General features: G+C 39.7%; 1 protein-coding gene across 1 annotated transcript in view; it reads left to right on the top strand.

Moving 5' to 3' along the window:
- Positions 1-3,761: 3,761 nt before the first annotated feature.
- The window catches only part of LOC120527298 (ciliogenesis and planar polarity effector 1-like), a 28,082-nt gene continuing 13,012 nt past the window's right edge, over positions 3,762-18,831 (top strand). Inside the window, exons 1-6 of the mRNA XM_039750558.1 lie at positions 3,762-3,932; positions 7,004-7,248; positions 10,142-10,235; positions 12,241-12,402; positions 14,613-14,702; positions 15,353-15,383. Of these exons, the coding sequence (XP_039606492.1) occupies positions 7,105-7,248; positions 10,142-10,235; positions 12,241-12,402; positions 14,613-14,702; positions 15,353-15,383 (521 nt within the window). The 5' untranslated portion in view covers positions 3,762-3,932; positions 7,004-7,104. The remainder of the gene's footprint in view (positions 3,933-7,003; positions 7,249-10,141; positions 10,236-12,240; positions 12,403-14,612; positions 14,703-15,352; positions 15,384-18,831) is intronic.

Here is an 18,831-nt window from a genome sequence, read left to right as displayed (position 1 = left end):
GATAGCCACAAGTCTTGGAGCAGCTAAGAAGCTGTAGGGTAATAATAATAATAATAATACATTTTATTTATACAAGGTGCCTTTCTAAGCACTCAAGCACACCGAACAAACAATAAATAAAAAATCACATTATAAACAAAACTTAAAAGATCAGAAAATACAGAAAACCTAAAAATTAAAACCAAACAAAGCCACTGTAATCATAAAGAAAAAGCCATTTTAAACAGATGGGTTTTAAGTTTACATTTGAAGGTTGAAAATGATTCTATATTTCTAAGCTCAGTAGGTAGTGAGTTCCAGAACACTCTGCTCCCCATGTTGGTTAGATGGGCAAGATGGACGGTCAGATGGATGGAGGAAGAGGGACTAAGGTTACAGGAGGGAATGGCAACATGAAGAAGGAGGGGTGAGGTTATGAATGGCCTTAAATGTTAACAGCAGAATTTTAAAATCAATTTGAAACTTAATTGGGAGCCAATGAAGCTGCTGCAAGACCGGAGTAATATGGCGAATAGACGGGGTTTGAGTAATGATGTGAGCAGCAGAATTCTGGACTAACTGAAGCTTAAGGAGAGATTTATTAGAGAAACCAAAGAGGAGATGTAACAAGACTGTGAGCAAGAATGGCACTGGTATGGGGAGTGAGGGAGGGGATGATGCGATTAAATATCATGTAGGTGGAAGTAAGCAGACCAGGTGATGTTATTAATATAAATCAAGGATGACGCTCAGACTCTAGACCTGAAATGAAGGGGAAACTAAGAAACTATCAATAGCAAGTGAAAGATTATCGGCTTTGGATACTGATGATTTTGTACCAATGAGGAGAAAGTCAGTTTTGTCACTGTTTAATGTATGAAAATTTGAAGAAAACCAGGATTTAATTTCAGCAATGCAGTCAATAAGTGAAGATGGTGGAAAAGAAGAGGTGGGTTTACTAGCAAGGTAGAGCTGGGTGTCATCAGCATAACAGTGGAAGCTAATAATATATTTAGGAAAGATATAGCCAAGGGGAAGAAGGTAATTAATAAAAAGAAGAGGCCCCAGGACAGAGCCCTGGGGGACACCTGAAGTAACAGCCGTGGGTTGGGATGTGAAAATTTTAAGGTGAATGAACTGAGTGCAGCCTAAGAGGTAGGATCTGAACCAATCTAGTGGAGTGTGGGTAATGCCAATCAAAGGTAATCTATTAGGGAGAGTGGTGTGACAAATAGTGTCAAAGGCCGCACTCAGATCAAGGAGGATGAGAATAGTAATTAAAACAGAATCTGCTGCCATAAGGAGGTTGTTAGTAATTTTAGCAAGTGCTGTTTCTGTACTATGGAGGGGGCGAAAACCAGACTGGAACTCTTCATATAGATTATTATGAGATAAGTGGGAGTGAAGTTGGATAGCTACTAATGACATTCACAGGAGACTACTGGACATCATTGGACAAACAAAATCACCTCATTTAACCATCTGATTTATTGAGATTATTCATCCATTTTCCTAGTCTGCCAGGGAAAAGTCATGGCGAAGCTGGAGCCTGTCCCAGCAAGCACAGGGGGCAAGGCAGGAACAATCCCTGGAGAAGGAGCTGGGCCATCAGAGGGTAAACACGCACACACACACAGACACTGGGGCCAGCTTACCTGGCTGCATGTCTTTGGATGGGAACCCACAGGGAAAACATGCAAACCTTACACAAGGAAGACACAGGAGTGAACCGCGGTCTCCTTGTTGTGAGGCAGCAGTGCTACCACCACGTCACCAATGAGACTAACTGAATGAATATTTGCGACTAATTGCAATTAAAAATTGGAATTGTTTAGCCGCCCAAGTCCTGATATGTAAAGTAATAAAACTGAAAGAAGCCCCAGTTGATTTCTCATATGACTTTTTTCATTTAGCAGAACACAAAACTGCGGTGTGTTTAGAGACAGCCTGGCCCTGAGAAATAGCTCTGCATCCGGACAAAGCAAACTGAGACAGTCAAGAAGTTCTAACATCAGCCAAGAATCATCCTACTGTACCAATATTAATAATGCATGCTTCAAAATATGTTTGCTTTCATACAAAAAGTTAGACATGTTAATTACTTTTGCAACTTTACTTTCCAGAGTTGGATAAAATGCCAAATGAGCTGGAAACATCCTTGTCTTGCTACACATGTACATAAACAGATATGGAACTAAAACCATGAAAACTTAACTTATACAAAAAACGTGAGTGGCACAGTAGTTGGCACTGCTGTTTGACATCGCCAGGTGTCTGAATTAGAGTCCTGTGGTACCTGAGTCATTGTCTGTCTGGAGTTTTGATGCCCTTCCAGTATACATATCAGCTTTTTCCAGCTAAGCTTATTTCCGCATATATGCCGACAAAATATGCAGTTTTTTGTGCAACTGACATCACTAAAGTATGAGTGAATGTAAGTATTTGTGAGTGTGCTCCATGGTGGCGTTCCATCCATTCCAAAAATGATTTAAATCCATTAAGTAGTTCTCTCTGCGGTGGGCTGGCATCCTGCCCGGGGTTTGTTTCCTGCCTTGCGCCCTGTGCTGGCTGGGATTGGCTCCAGCAGACCCCGTGACCCTGTAGTTAGGATATAGCGGGTTGGATAATGGATGGATGGATGAAAGTAGTTATCTTGTTCACTAGCTAAGCGGAGGTAAGAAACACCCCAAGGCTGGCGCGTGAGTGAGGAGGGCCCTGCACCCCCGCCCTCCCCTCAGTCTGCTGCATCTCTCTCAGATTCGCGCAAATAAATCAGTACTGCAAGTGAAATATGATACTCAGCGTGATGAGAGAAGTCACAAAATCAAGCGGAATGTTCAAACAAATTATAGAAAAAAACCCGCTCTAAATCTGTTAAGTAGTTCTCTCGTGAAAAGTGAACAGACATACAGACAGAGAGACAGATGCTGGATTTTATATACAGAGAGATATTACTCTGTAGGGATCATTGTATTTCATAACGCAGATAGTCAAATGAATTGAAATCTGTTGACAGGGAAGGCCATTGTATTAAGCCAAATTTCCCTTTCATGTTCCTGGCCTCATTGCATGCGTTTTCTAGCCTTGTAGCAAGGATCATGTCATTTTCCTGGTCAAAAAGCTTTTTCACCGATGTGTGTGCTACTGCCTTAATGGAATTTACCTGTTTGACAACAACCTTTGGATGCTCCCCTGTGACATCCATCCATCCGCTTATTATTCTACAAATGGAGCCAAAGTGCACAACACAAAACAGACCCAACATAATTATGCCAGCAGGATGAATCCATAGATTCTGGACACTCCACCATGCACTAGTCCTCGATATCTGCTTGTGAAAAAAAGCAGGATTCATTTAATGTAATTGACTACCACGATTTCTGCTAGACAGAATTTACTGTTTCTTTAGTGAAAGTGAAATTATATGGTACATTTTCATGCCTTTTTTTACCAATAGAGTTTGATGTTTTTTTTTGCTGATTTAACATGAAAGCAGTGCAGGCACACAGCTATGGGGTATTAATGTGTGCTACATTTGCTGTCCTACTTCTGTTTCACCATTCACGGTGTATCTGAATACAACATTGTGCACACTACAATACAAAGTGGAATTTATGCTTAATCAGAATCATTAATAAGTAACCACATACAATTATGTGCAAGGACTGTATTTAAGCAGTACTAACAGAAAGTATGATTGCATTTACTCTGTAATCACCTTATTTTACAGGACCCTGCTGGACGCCAGTTTTTAAGTGTGATCGATATTGAAGCTGCAGAGCTGATAAAGGATTTGACTTTGTCTCCAGAGCCCTCAGCTTTAGTTTCTCCATGTAAAATTAGGTCATCAGATTCTGATCTCCATCTTGTGGCTGCCTCTGAAGTAAATATTGATCCTTCTGATTTGGCCCCAGTTGATAACAAACATCACTTCATCACTGTAGCTTTTGAAGGTAAAGTACAATAGGGTAATATCTTATCAAATTTAGCTTATTGTTATGTGTACATAGTACAGTTAAATTCTTATTCAAATTAAAATAAAATTTCAGCTGTTATCTTTACACGTAAAGACGTAAGTTTCCAGTTGATCATGCTTGTGGCTGGATTGTGGCATCCCAGTTAGCGCTGAGGTGGCCAAGGTTATAGTCAAGTGGAGTCAGTGGAATGCCAACAAATAATGTGGCATTCATTGTGAAATATAGCATTTGTCTTAAGTAGATCATTACTATCTGAGAAAGATATGGTAAGAAGTCGTTATCCACAGATTTCTGTATATTCACTTATCCACTTCTATGAAAGTCTAACCATTTTGCGACATCTCACGCTTATTCATGGACATGCTCAGTAGATAAAAAAAAAGTGTGAGAGGCCTATCACACAACATATCAGACTGAGCAATAACAGGTCTGTGATACCCTAACACCTGCCTTATACTTACCATGTGAAGCCGATGCACAGCCACAACATAAAGCATGTGCGTGGTGAGTGACTGAAACACAATTACACTTGTTATGCCCCATTCTGTCTTCGCATTGATAGTCTTCTAATCGGTAAGTGACAGTGTTTGGTCAGTGTCGCATAGTTAAGAATGTCACAGCAGAGCATGTGAGACTGTGCTGATGGAAGAAGAGTTGCGCCTGCTGTTATTGACTAGAAATGGAGAAGGTGGCGTGTCAAACCTAATGAGCAAAAGCAGTGAAGGAAGGGTGAGTGTGTTATTCTCATGAGCGTGGGACCTACATGATGAGCAGATGCATTTCCAAAAGTCTTTGCATGTCTTCCTTGTTTTTTGATGTGTTTTGCATCACATTTAGCCCTTCATTTATCATTCTGACACCCATGCAACCAGTCTCTTCTTGAGATTCACCATTTTGGATACGTGGCGCCACATCTGCTTTGGTGTATAAGTAGAAAAATGTAGCGTGATTGGCCATGTCTTCAAGTCTGACAACATTTTCACCACATGGCCCTTGCACCCAGAGCATATGTGTCAAATATAAACCAGCCTTTAGATATCTGGTGCTGCACGTATGTTACATGTGTGTCTACCTGGCACAGAGAGATGTGGGCAAGCTGTTGAACCCCGTTCGTGATGTGATCTTGCCGTTGTCTTCCGTGAACAAGGAATTCTCAGTAAGTGCATGTCTCAAGTTTGCACAGATTAAGTCACAGCCCTTTATACAAGCCTCCCGTCACTACTACAGATGGAATGGTTTAGTGAGATCCTTGGGTCAGCTCTGCTGTGGTTGCTCACAGCCTCTGGGGGAGCGTCAAGAAGATGAAGAAGTAAATATCATACATGATTTCCATAGATGTACCTGAAAATTGATCATTACAAATATTCCAAGGCCAATAGCAGAGGTCTGAGGTGGTGATTAGGGGCATCTGGGATGGGACCCAAACCAGTATTATGTATTCCGCTTCCCTGACTTCATTTTCTACATTCTTGGTAACATTCTCCCTTTTTTGACACCCACAGCACGCCCAGCCTACCTGGAAAGGGGTCTCTCTTTGAACTGCCTTTCCAAAGGTTTCTTCCATTTTTTTCCCTACTAGGGTTTTTGAGAGTTTTTCCTTGTTTTATTAGAGAGTCAAGGCTGGGGGGTTGTCAACAGTCAGGGCCTGTTGAAGCCCATTGCGGCACTTCTTGTGTGATTCTCGGCTATACAAAAATAAATTGTATTGTATTCCATGTGTTTCAGTGTTTTTTTGTTAAAACATACAATATAATTTTAATAAACTTCAAAAATGGCAGCTGTGGAGGATGGCCGGCCGTTTATCCCGGCCAATACCCCCAAGCCGCCAGGTGGAGCCCTCCTTGCAGCATGGAGGTCCCCAGAAGACCAGCAGGGCATCATGGACAATGTGGTTTTTATGCACAGCCCTGCTGGATGCCATGGGGGCCACAAAAGGGAGTTCTTCGTGCCCTATGACCCGGAAGTTCGTCATAGGAAGAGCGACGGGCTTCCGGGTTGAAGAAAATAACTTTTACCTGACCCGGAAGTGATTGAGAATCACATGGACTGGGGATTGGGAACACTTCCGGGTCAGGAAATATAAAAGGACAGTGAGAGCTCCCAGATGGCGAGCTGAGCTGGGTGGAAGGGTGGCAACGCGTCTGGGAGCTGGAGGATTGATTTATTGAGTATTTGTGATTGTTTATATGAGTATTGTGGTGGAGAGTGTGCTTTGTACACTGTGGAAGTTTAATAAAGTCAAGGATTGGACTTTTACCTGGTGTCTGGAGTCATGGACAGGGGTTCGAGGGAGCGAGAGCCCCCCCTATCTACCACACAGCAAAGCGCTGTGCTGAGGAAAGTATTTTGCTAAGTCCAACCATGGTGTCACTATGCAATACATTAACCTTTTAAATTTCTCCATAAATAACCCAAGAAAGGAAACTTGGTATGATGTGACTTTGCTATAAATTTTTACACTTACATTTTTTGTTTGTTTTTTTTTTCTTGAGTATTCTGATATATTTAAGGCTTTTTAGAGGTTGGAAATACAATTTTGATTAGAGATTTTGTAGACATTTTTAATTATAGATGTTAGAATATTCATTTCTTTCCATGACACCATTTTTTTTCCGTGGGCACCAACATTTCGGGCTTAGTCTGTGTACTGTTGCCTGCCATGTTGCCATGCTGGACAATGGTGGTTGCAACCAGTAGTGTCACAGGTCCAGGTCCTGAATGAGAATCTTTAGTGGGACATGCATTTTGTTTAATGATTTTCTGGTTACAACCTAGGCCTTGTTTTCTTTTGACTTTGATATCTATAGTTTTGATTAGGCTAGATGACAGATCAATTTAGATTCCCTAGTTACAAACTTTGCAAAGCGTTAGACTACGCTTCACCCGCAATTAAAATCTGCCTATGTTCTTTCTATAGTAAAGCAAAGGTAATCTCTTTCTTGGCCTCTAATGAGTAAAACCTTTGGATTCCTGTGAAGTATAAAGAAAACTATATTTAAAGTATTTGTCTCTTTTTTAGCACATACTGATTTTGATACTTTTTCCAGAATCTGATTCTTCAGTTTCACCAGAATTTCCACTGACAAAACCCAGTTCTTTAGACCCTGAAGGTGAACAAACCAAATGGTTTCTGGCACAGGATGACACCATGATTGGGTTATTGCCACAGTCTTTGAGCCAATCTGTAATCCACGAGCATGTTGCTACCAAACTCTCAGAGATGGACATTCAGCTGACTGCATTGCAGAATATTGCTAAAGACATGGAACTGGAGTTTTCCAACACCCGACTGGTAGGTGTTATTATTGCAATTGGGAGAAAATTTCAGCTTCAGGTTTAACACTCTATATTTTTAAGTACTGCTGAGTAACGATGTTTAGTTGAATGTCTACCCATGTGTTTCTGTGTTGCTGTACTCTTCATATTCCGTTATTCATTCATTTTTTAATTGACATATGCATCCTTTTATAAGCTTATTTTTTATATATTTATCATTTTAATGTTTAGAAGTTTAATACAATCTGACATGTGTGAAAGAGACAGATAAAGGTTTTTGGGCGACACTGTGTCCCTGTACATTGCAAATACAGTACAAAAAAATTAAATGCTTTTTGGCAAAAAAGAAACATCTGAAGGAGCAAGTCTTAAAATAGACTACCCAAGATGGCAACACTTCTGGTTAAATATAGGCCAGGCAAGAAGAGGCAGGTGGACAGACATGGGAAGTGACGTCAGAGGTGGTAAGGTTGTCAATTATCTGGTCTACAGAAGGGGGAGGAGAACAGGCATTGATATACTACAGTGCCACCCTGTGGATCAGCAAGGAGTTACCACTGCCAGAACCTTTAAGCTCTCCCAATGTGCACATGTATGACACGTGGCAGTTATTTAAAATTAACTTCAGTATTTGACAGCTGTGGAGGTTTTCTCTGGATTTTCTCCACAAGAATTCAGGATTTGGGAGCATAATTGAAAAAAGTGTCTTGGAAATAGTGATAAGGATTGTATCAGATTAAGACAATTTGTATTTTCCATTTGAAGAACTGGACATAACGGTGAAGTCACTGTCTATTTTAAAACATTCTTGTTTATAACAAAGTCAGAGAGTAGTAACGTGTTGCGTGCAAGTAAAATATAATTGTTTGGCTACAAGAGAAAGACAAGTTATCTTTACATTACTTCACCATCATTATGAACATAGAGAAAAAAGACTAAGCCCATTATCACTGTTCACCAAGCATCAATTACTCTATTCCAAAAAAAAAAATAAAGACTTGCCACAATGTACAAGGATGATGTGCAAGACCAATTTCACTTCTGAATAATGATGTTAACATCTTGGAGAAAGTTTTACCTAAAAGAACAGAGAAAGTACTTTCCTGTGTAATATCACAAAATCAAACCATATCCTTCTATATAAAAGCGGTCGGGTGTCCTTCCGTCCCGTGAGTGCTACGCAGGCGCGGAGTTTAACACACGCCCCATCCATTTTGTAATGCACGATGGGATTTATAGTTTTGTTTTTCCAGGTAAAAGATGATTTTCTAATCCAGACTGTGCAATATCTTCTTCTTCTTTCTTACTATATAAAAGCGGTCGGGATTGTCCTTCCGTCCTGTGAGTGGAAAGCGTAGCGGTATTCCGCTTATCACAGACTTACTACTTGCAGCTTGCGGTACGAAGCGATATGATGTGAGCAGAGTTCTGTTGCTCCCATCGTTCCCTTGATTTTGTGCGCGATGCGCTGGAAAAATAGACAAAATTATGTCTCTGGAAATAATTAATGTTAATGGAGTACAAATGCCTCACCGCGTAGTAAATATCAGGGGGGTTCAAAAGGGCAACCTCAATATAGAAAAAAAGTTTAAATTTCATCACAAAAATAACAGAAACTACGAGTATTAAAGTAATACCACTCAAATGCAATATAACCAAATTAATGAGTTTGTATAAAATATCAAATTAATCTACATATTGAATTGCCTTAAGAAGTGGTCAACTTAAAAGTCGGTCACCTTAAAAGGCGGGTCAGCCTAGTTTATTAAAGACAGTGTTTAATATGCAGTCTTCTGCACTTGTTTCTTGTAATGTATTCTCCTCTAGGGTCTGAATCTCCAAGAGTCTTGCTATCTCTGGATGCAGAGGGGATTTTTGCTGGAGTTTGGTGGGTTTATCTATTTGCCATATTGTGCAGACTTGGGATTGGCCCCAACATACTGCATGATCTATTTGTTATGTACTTTTCTAGAAGCCTCAAGTCAGTATAAACATTATAAATTTCATATATTTTAATTTGGATTGTGAGGTAAGATGCAGGTGTCCTGTCTCACCAATGCTTTTGAACCATTAGCTGTTTACCTCTGAAGGATTATGGGGTAAAAGCTTGAATAGAAAATATCTCTTTATGTCATTGTGCTTTATATCTCCAACAAAGATTCATCTATGATATTGGTGTTAAATTTGCTGAGACAATTTCATAAAATCTAACCAAAATTAACTCAAACAAAAGCATAAATTTTGTGGCAGATTCTCTTGCACACCAGACCAAACCAGATTACTTTTACTTGTACTGTAACTGTTTATATACCTAAAAATTATTACTACAAGGAAACATAAACATCTTTAAACACAATTTCAGTAAGGCGTTGGAAAAACTTCAAAGAAGATGATGGTAGATGAAAATTCATTTTGTCTCTGACCTTTGATTCTCAACTTGTCTTCTTAATTCTGGATGCCTGGTAATTCTCCTTTACTCTTTCCTGGCTGCTTGCCTGCCCCAACTACTGGTAAGCCTTCATGTCATTTCCCATTTCACACAATAATCCTTGCACACTTTTGTCTCTTAACACATTTCATATATGTTAGCAGTCCTGTCTTGTTGGATTTTGCATACAGGGAATGTGCCACAGACTATAGGATGCTAACCTGTTGGCCAAGTGCCATTATGTTTGTGCTATACACTGTTAATTACAGTTGAGATGATCTTAACCTATGTCCAGGAATGTGAGATTCTGCCCAAGCTACAAGAAACTCTTTTATAGTAGGCCAAAATATGCCATCACTTTAAACACCTAACTAGACTATCATCAACATGTCACTTTGGTTATACATTCATTTTATTGGGAGTATGCTTACTCGCATAACACCAGAATGCTTTATAATAAGTGTACATATTCTCTTAACAGCTGGTGAATAAAATTGAAATGTTTGGTGCAGTCATCAACCCAGAAATGAAAACAGAGAATGAGAGTGAGCTGAGGATTTTACCTGAGCAAGAAGGTGAGTTTCATTGCCATCTACAGTAAGTCATGAGTGCCATTGCCTCAGACACGTTTTTCATACACTTGTGTAGACAAAGTTTTTTATAGCAATGGACAAGTATCCCATCATTCGTTATTTGAACTTGCTTAGTTTAGAATCGCAGGAAGACAACCAGCATCAAAGCTGCATGAGGCACCAAGCTGGTACTAACCCTGGGTAGGTTCCGGTTCATTACATAGCACATTCATTCACGTATCTAGCACACTCAATTCAGGCCAGTTTAAAGTCATCGATGATTCTAACTGGTACCCCTTTTGGCATCAGTATCTGATTCAGTTTAACATCTCGATATACCATATATACTTGCGTTTAAGTTCTCCCGCAGATAAGTTAGGACTTGGTTTTGCCATGTAATTTCCAGTATTTTATAATGTCAGCCGTATAATCAATTGCAGAAAACTCACGCTATTGGTCCAAGAGATTATGATATGCTAACGCCCACCTGAGAGAGTAACCATGGAGCACACTACCTTTTTTTTCTATGTATTGTGCCTATGTGACCACACAGTAATACCTGAACTATTCTGAAGTGATGTTTGCACTGTTTAGTGCTTTTTGTATTTCACAACCTCATATACTTTTATCATAAGAGCATCCCTTATCTATGATGGCGTGTTCGATCAAAAGAAAATATAAAGCTGGTTTTAAATGAAAAGTCGTTGGAGTGGCAAAAGAAATTGGTGACTGTGCTGCTGCAACAAGATTTGATGTGTCTATGAAACTGATGTGCGACTGGAGGAAAAAAATTAAGTGTTGCATTTTTGAAAAGGCATATAAGTCAGGGTCTGATTTTATGATTGATTTTTCAGGTTTCAAGACCTGACTGATATGCTACTATATAAAATATATATAAAATCAAATGCCTGCCTGTATTTCTGTCCGCTTTTCACAAAAGGACTACTTTAGATAGTTTGGTTCTATAATTTGCTGGGTGGGTGCTTCCTCACTCACCCGCTACCTTCTGTTCGAATTGGTCTACCTCTGTCTATGTTTTGGAACGGACCTTGCCTCCACTTAGCTAGCGATACCTGTTTCTTTATTGATTTTTAAAGTTTGTCCTGTTTTACTACTACGTGGTGTAGCAGTTGGCGGCGCTATCGCTCCCTTAAACCCTCAGGTACCACGCCAAACACCAGGTAAAAGTGCTACAATAATTATTTTTATTCTTATAATAAAGGGCACCAAGCACCCTCCACTCCACACTATTCATAAATAAACACAATTACAATAAACCAATCCTCCGACTCCCAGACGCGTTGCCCTCCTACCACCCAGCTCAGCTCGCCGTCTGGGAGCTCCCAGAGTCCTTTTATATTATATTATATTATAATATTATTATTATACAAAGCCGGTCATGGACCACAGTGGGCGGTACTGCAGGGGATGGCTATTACACATATAAAATAGGAACAGAGTGATCGTCAAATTTATAACAAAACATTCTGAACCACGGAATCTCTCAGTAAACCATCCCCTTTCATTTGTGAACTTGCTTTGTCAGAAACAATATCACAATGATGAATAAATTAAAGCTGGTAATATCAGAGGTAGGACAGGAGCCAGCCCTGGGTCATCTGTCCATACCAGGACACAATCACACACACACCAGGATAATTCAGAACAGACAGTCAGTTGAGCCTCAACGTCCTGAAAGTGATGTGTGAGGAACGAGTTGTGACCCCATAAAACTCACAGAGACACAGGGAGAAGATGCAAACACCACACAGATAATGACAGGACCAGGACTTTAACCCATTTCATTCAGCGGTGAAAGAGTAGCAATAACCACTGTCCTATATTCCATCCTTCAAATAAAATGTTTTTTGGTTAATAAATTAAATTGTGTGGTCCTTGATGATCAGCAGCAGTTTAATTTGGCAAAATATAATATAAGACCAATTAAAGTTCACTAACATAATATATGAGAGGCGAACAACAAAATGTATTTATTCTTCCTTTGCAGCATCAGTATGTCTGAGTCCTGCCTCTGAATTGACAGATCTGATGGAGGAAGCAGGGAAGCATCTCCTTCCAGAGTCTACTTTTGCACCCGTTATCCCTGCAGTCCCAGAAAGAGGCCCTCCTTCCATTAATGAAATCATTTCAAGTGCTCAGTATCTTGATGGTAAGGCTAGTTCCATAATGCTTAAGGCAGATCTTTTAACTGACTGTTACCATTTAAAAACTATTTATCTCTTTTTAAATATAATCACTGTTCATGTAGTATATTTGATAGTATATTAAATATAGCCAACCTGATGCCAGTTGCACTTAATATCCTTTGTCATAAATCAATATGATGCTGTCTTCTGTCTCTCAAATAACATGGTAGTGCTCTCTGTCTAAAGATTAATCAGGTTATATAACTGTTTGTTACAATGAAACATTGAGCTTTTTGTTTGAGCCAGACTGCTTTAAGGTATTTCCATTCCCCACACTCCTGTCCATCTAACCATCTTCAAACCTGCTTAATCCATTGATAAGGTCATACAGGCCTGGCACTGGGTGTGAGGCAGGAACCAAGCAGGGGAGAGCTACTTATTTTCTTTTCATTTGAAGTTATCATTTTATTTTCAAACTTTACCACAAGGAGTCAGTGAGCTGCATGTAGTTTTTTGTCTAATTGTATCCCTGTGGCTGTATGAACACACCAATCGATTTAATAATTGAAACTTGCCTCATACTTTGTGTCACTGCTACTTCACTATGCTGAAATTTTTCATGAGACGTTATTTTATTCAAGAGATACATTCACCCTGTGGTCACATTCTTTTCTACAAAACCTGTGCTTCATGAGGCTTCAGATTCTGTAAGATCACTATGCCTGATTTGACAGCATTCTACCTCTCTTCTCTACATCCCTTCATTGATCCCTTTGAAGTTGCTGCCATGTGAGATATTTTTATCAGTGTAAGAAACCAGACAGAAGCCACATAAAGGATTGGAGCAGCCGAAGGCAAACTCTGTATAATTAATGGAAAAAAACAAACACGTTTCACAAATAGCATTGTGAACACATTTTCAGATGGCAGTCTAAATGTCGACTGCATAAGATGGCAGATATTCCAGTTTTAGGCATTTCCAGCAGGAAGAGGCAGGTCCGAGTGGACCAACACCGGAAAAGCCATCAATCTTCTGGTCTACAAAAGGAGGAAAATAAAAGTCATTGGTACACAGAGCCAACCCCTGGAGTGGTGGGGAATTACCATCACCAGAGTCCTTAACCTGACCCCTATGCACATGCATGTGACACCAGATACAGTATTATTATGTCATTTCTTATCTCCATTCATTCATTTTTCTTCTTCTTCTTTAAGCTGCTCCCATTAGGGGTTACCACAGCGGATCATCTTGTTCCATATCTTTCTGTCCTCTGCATCTTGTTCTATCACACCCACCACCTGCATGTCCTCTCTCACCACATCTATAAACCTTCTCTTAGGCCCTACTCTTTTCCTCTTCCCTGGCAGCTCTATCCTTAGCATTCTTCTCCCAATATACCCACCATCACTCCTCTGTCCAAACCAACGCAATCTCAGCTCTCTGACTTTGTCTCCTAACTGTCCAACTTGAGCTGACCCTCTAATGTCCTCATTTCTAATCCTATCCATCCTCGTCACACCCAATGCAAATCTTAGCAGCTTAACCTCCAGCTCTGTCTCCTGCTTTCTGGTCAGTGCCACCGTCTCCAACCCATATAACATACAGTAGCTGTTCTCACTACCGTCCTGTAGACCTTCCCTTTCACTCTTGCTGATACCCGTCTGTCACAAATTACTCCTGACATTCTTCTCCACCCATTCCACCCTGTCTGCACTCTCTTTTTCACCTCTCTTCCACAATCCCTATTACTCTGTACTGTTGATCCCAAGTATTTAGGGTCACAAACTGCAGGGCGTATCTTGATAGACATCAGTAAGAGAGAAAACTACTCTGGGCAGAATGCCTGTCCATCAGTGGGCACAGGCATGCACCCACCTTTACTCAAGCTGGACTAATGCACTGTCTCCAATTAATGTAATCTGTGCAACACTGGAGTGTGGGAAAAACTGCAAATACCAAGAGAAAAATATTCTGGACAATATAGAGGTAATGGTCAAGCAGAGATTTAAACCAGATTGTACTGCTAACCACTGTGCCACCATTCTATCTCCCATTTGATTTTTTTTAACATAATTGTATGATACTCTACAGTGAAGTGCAATACTACTATCCTTCTACTACGTATCCTTCAACTCTGCTTTACTTAATCATAAATGTATCAATGTTAATATTATAATTGAATATTGTAAATATCCTGTTTCTAATTACAATAATTTCTTTTTATAAATCCAGAGATTTCTGATCCTGTTTTCCAAATCACACAGAGCAGTAGTGCAAAAGAAGGCCTCAGTGACAATCTGGTCCATCATAGGACAGGCACAGGTAGGCACTCTATTATATCATAATCCTACTAATTCTCTTTTTCTGCTACTTTCTGGTTTGTGTTTGGAATTGTCCACTTGTACAAGTTTGTTAATGGTGGACGGCCCAGTCTGTGTTTGTGCCAGCACTTCTAATGCCTGCAGGACATGACAAGAAACCCAAAAGACTGTTTAAACATTTCTGTCTTGTTTTCACTTGATAAATCTTCGCCCTCCCTCTTCTTTGTTGACTATGACTTGTGATGTCTGGTTTTGAATAACTAGCTGCTAAAATGGTTGGCAACCTGTAAAGTTATTTCTCTTAGCCTGAATGAGCTGTGGTCACTTGTACTGTATATTCTTTCAGCTGTCTCCTGGGCCTCAGTAGTTAGTGTTCAGCAAGTATCACTTCTGCCTTTGTAACAATATTATGGCAATTCATAACCTCATCTGCTTGATTCTTTTATTCTTTAGGAATGGAAAGTATCTTGTTATCTGCGGTGGGCTGGCATCCTGCCCGGGGTTTGTTTCCTGCCTTGTGCCCTGTGTTGGCTGGGATTGACTCCAGCAGACCCCCGTGACCCTGTAGTTAGGATATAGCGGGTTGGATAATGGATGGATTAAGTATCTTGTTTTTTACTATGAATATAATTTTTTAACCTTATATTACAGATCCACAGATGTTTACAACAGAAACTGAAATGTAAGTTTTAGTTTATTTTATGAAAGTATATATTTATACTGTCTTAATAATTAATACAGCTCATTACAGGGCTGAACATATGTGGGCATGTTAACATTTGATCTTCAGTGAAACAGTATCTTTAGATAATTATTTATACTGTATGAAATAAACATTTCCGTCTGTGGAAAAAGTAAGCCCACCCTTGGCTCCATTGTCTGGTGTTACCCCCTTTGGCAGAGTACAGTCCATGCTGTCTGGTTCAGTAGTGGTCATGAATTTGTTTTCCTGTTACTTGTTTTTAGCAATATCTTGTATTTTATCATTCCTGGTTTTCATGCAACTAAGTCATTCATGGATATATTACATGAGGGTCATAGCTGGCAACATTTTCCTTGATACCCGATCCTATGCCTGTCTCCGCGTGCTTCCCAAGTGTCGACATCTTCAGTCAGAAACACCATTTGGTTAAATGGAGACAAGCTGCCAAGAATTCTGCAATCTTGGAAAGAAAGTCCATAGTGTTTGGTCTTCTGGCTTACGACTCCTAATGTGTCACTTCTTGATCCCATTCGTAGTCTGATAATTCTGATGACATAGTTTTGGTAGCAACTCCTGGCAGTTCTTGTTTTGATTTTGTTTACCATTTAGCTTGATAGTACTTTGATATCTTAGTTCTGGTTTCTACTCTGTACCTTCCCCTAGACAATAATAAAAAAGATTTTAAAATGTCTCTACTAGCAGATTTTAAGATTCAGGTGGTTTTTCATGCTACTCAACGGAATTTTTCAGCTCCCCATCTCAATGTGTATGGATAAGGAGAGAAAATTAGAAGTACAACTGATCTCGGACCCCTGCAGGCGACACTCCTCGGAGGTGTATCTAGTTTGTTGGCATGTCTATGACCCCAAGGAATGCTTCTCTTAAGGATTGTCTTGTTTCTTGGGGGCTATGATCATTTTAATGCGCTCTTTCCTCAAGGCGAAATGTTGTGAGGAGGGATCTATTGAGAATCAGTAAACCTCAGACATCCCGCTTAAAACATTTCTTTGTCTTAGATCATTTATCTCTCTATTCACTAGTTTTAAACTTTCTTAAAGTTTTATTTTTAAGGAAAATGTCCATTTGCTTATTTTGGATAATTGTTTAGATTGCAAAAGATATTCGTATTTTTGTTATTTAATTTTATAGCATCACACATTGCAATTTTAGAGCATCAGCATTTTATTTGGGTGATCTGCTAGGATGCACTTGCACATTCCTAAGAAATGCTTCCTAAGAGGCGAAACACGTCATGTTTTTTGTCCATGATTATGGATTTAAACCTTGAACAGTGTAACTTTGAACTCATAGTGTTAGGCATTTTGGTCAACAATTTGTAGTTTATCATTACTCAATTTGGACCTTGGTCTGAGTGTTAATCTCGTAGTTTAGGTAATGACTCCTGGCAGTTCTTGTTTTGACCTGACTTACAGCTGAATCCTCTAGATTCTTCTTTTTTTATAGCAATGCTTTGAAATTCTAGGAAAACTGCCTTTGTTCCATTTTCTTGAAATCTCACATGTCACTTAGTCCATTTTTAACAATATCCATGTGGTTACTCACAATCCACATACAATAGAAGGAGGTCAGCGGCAGTTAAAAAAGCAGGTCCAGGCAAGCCGTTTTGGGTATTTACAACTGGCATAACTATTTTGTTGCTGGTGAGTCTATACCTAACCACTAGTTTAGTACTCAGTTGTGGCTGGAGCATTTCCCTGTTGCATTTGCCGTAGTGTTATTGTTTTCTTTCACTCACTGAAGCCAGATATCATAGGCATCTTCTGTTGGGCTGGTTGATGGCACAAATCTTGCAAGCTCATCTGTAGTCTACACACTTGGTTCCTATATTTTGTAGGAGTAAATAAGGACCTGTACCTCTTAAATGAGCAGTAACCCTCACTCACCTCAGAGTGATCCTCTCTAAGATGTTGGGGCATGACACATGCTAATCACTTCAAAACACACAATCTCCACCTTTGAAATGGAATTATCATCATTATTTTTTGTCACCTATGTAGCCATTCAACTTGAAAACCACCAGCCTACATGCTCATACAAGCAGATAACATCTAAAGGGACTGAATATTAAATACTTTTGTTTGCAGATTGTAATCAATAAAGGGTTAACAACTAAAATGTTACCATGTTCTGTGAGGTTTTAGACTGAAAAGACCTGCACTGGCATAGGCACAGCTATCCAAACTATGCAAGCAGATGATACAGAACACCCGATACTACCATAGAAGCAACTTAATAAAGAGATGAAAAAGGACAAGAAGGAATTCCTTGGAAAGGCTATTCCAAAGGCTAATAGGAGAGCAGGTGTGATCATAAACAGTCACTATATGTTATGCAGCAACTGGGATTGCTACTATTTATTTGCACTCTGTCAGCACACAATTGTTTCCATATTTGGGTGATGCATTTGCATCTTTTGATGTGCCATTTCATTTATGCTCTGCTAGAAAAAGATTGTTTCAGTGTTTGCTGGTGACATGCTCATCGCATTGGTCTTGTGATCTATAGAAACTGTATAAAAAAAGCTCTGGCAATTGCCTGGACCTTCTAAGCTCAACCCAGACAGATGTATGATATCGCCGCCGCCTTTCTTAAAAAAGGTCTTCCGTGCTGCCGGATTTGATGATTTCCAGTTGGGCCCCAATAAGACTGGGCATTGTCAAGAGCTTAATGAACTAAAGTTATGATTTGCAGTGTAAACCGACATTAAACAAAGCTAAGTTATTTCTCCTACATGATTTATTTAGTATTACTGCCATATCACTAGGGAATGGTATCGCCTTTTATGTTATATCTAAATAGATTCAGGTTAAGTAACACATTGCAACCACTAACTAAGTCATTCCCAGCGAGCGAGTGCCTCCTGCTGGACACAACTGGCGTCACGAACAGGATTGTGGCTAATTTATTAACCGCATTATATTCATAACTAGCAAAATGCCCGCGCTTCGCAGCGGAGAAGTAGTGTGTTAAAGAAGTATTGAGAATGATGACTATGATTATAAATGTTGTGTATGAGAAATACACATTTTTAGGATGTAAGGATCTCTTTGTAAACAACGCTTGCAGTTCTGCCTTCAGGCTATAAAATGTGTGCTGAGCTTACTCTTGAGCATGCAACGTACAGTTAGCCATGTGAGAAGCAATCTTGTGTCAAGTCAATGCCAACCTTTTCTAGAGTCTGGCCCTGTGACTCATTCATTGTCATAGAGAAGCAGACCCTTACTGGAAATTGGAGGCGTTTGAACTGGAATGGGAGGTCAGAGGGTAAGAGAGGGATGCCAGGAATAAATACAGTCTTCTCAGAGCCTGTTTCAGTGAAGACAGTTGCCTCAATGAGGTTCTTGTGCAGAGATTCGATCTAAAGTCTGGTGCCATTACAAAGTTTTGGTGGTTGTAAGTTTCGTAG

The sequence above is a fragment of the Polypterus senegalus genome, chromosome 4, assembly GCF_016835505.1.
Source record: "Polypterus senegalus isolate Bchr_013 chromosome 4, ASM1683550v1, whole genome shotgun sequence".
Classification (NCBI taxonomy): Eukaryota; Metazoa; Chordata; class Cladistia; order Polypteriformes; family Polypteridae; genus Polypterus; species Polypterus senegalus.
Note: the sequence above shows the minus strand (reverse complement) of the source record. Positions and strands in the feature narration are given on the sequence as shown.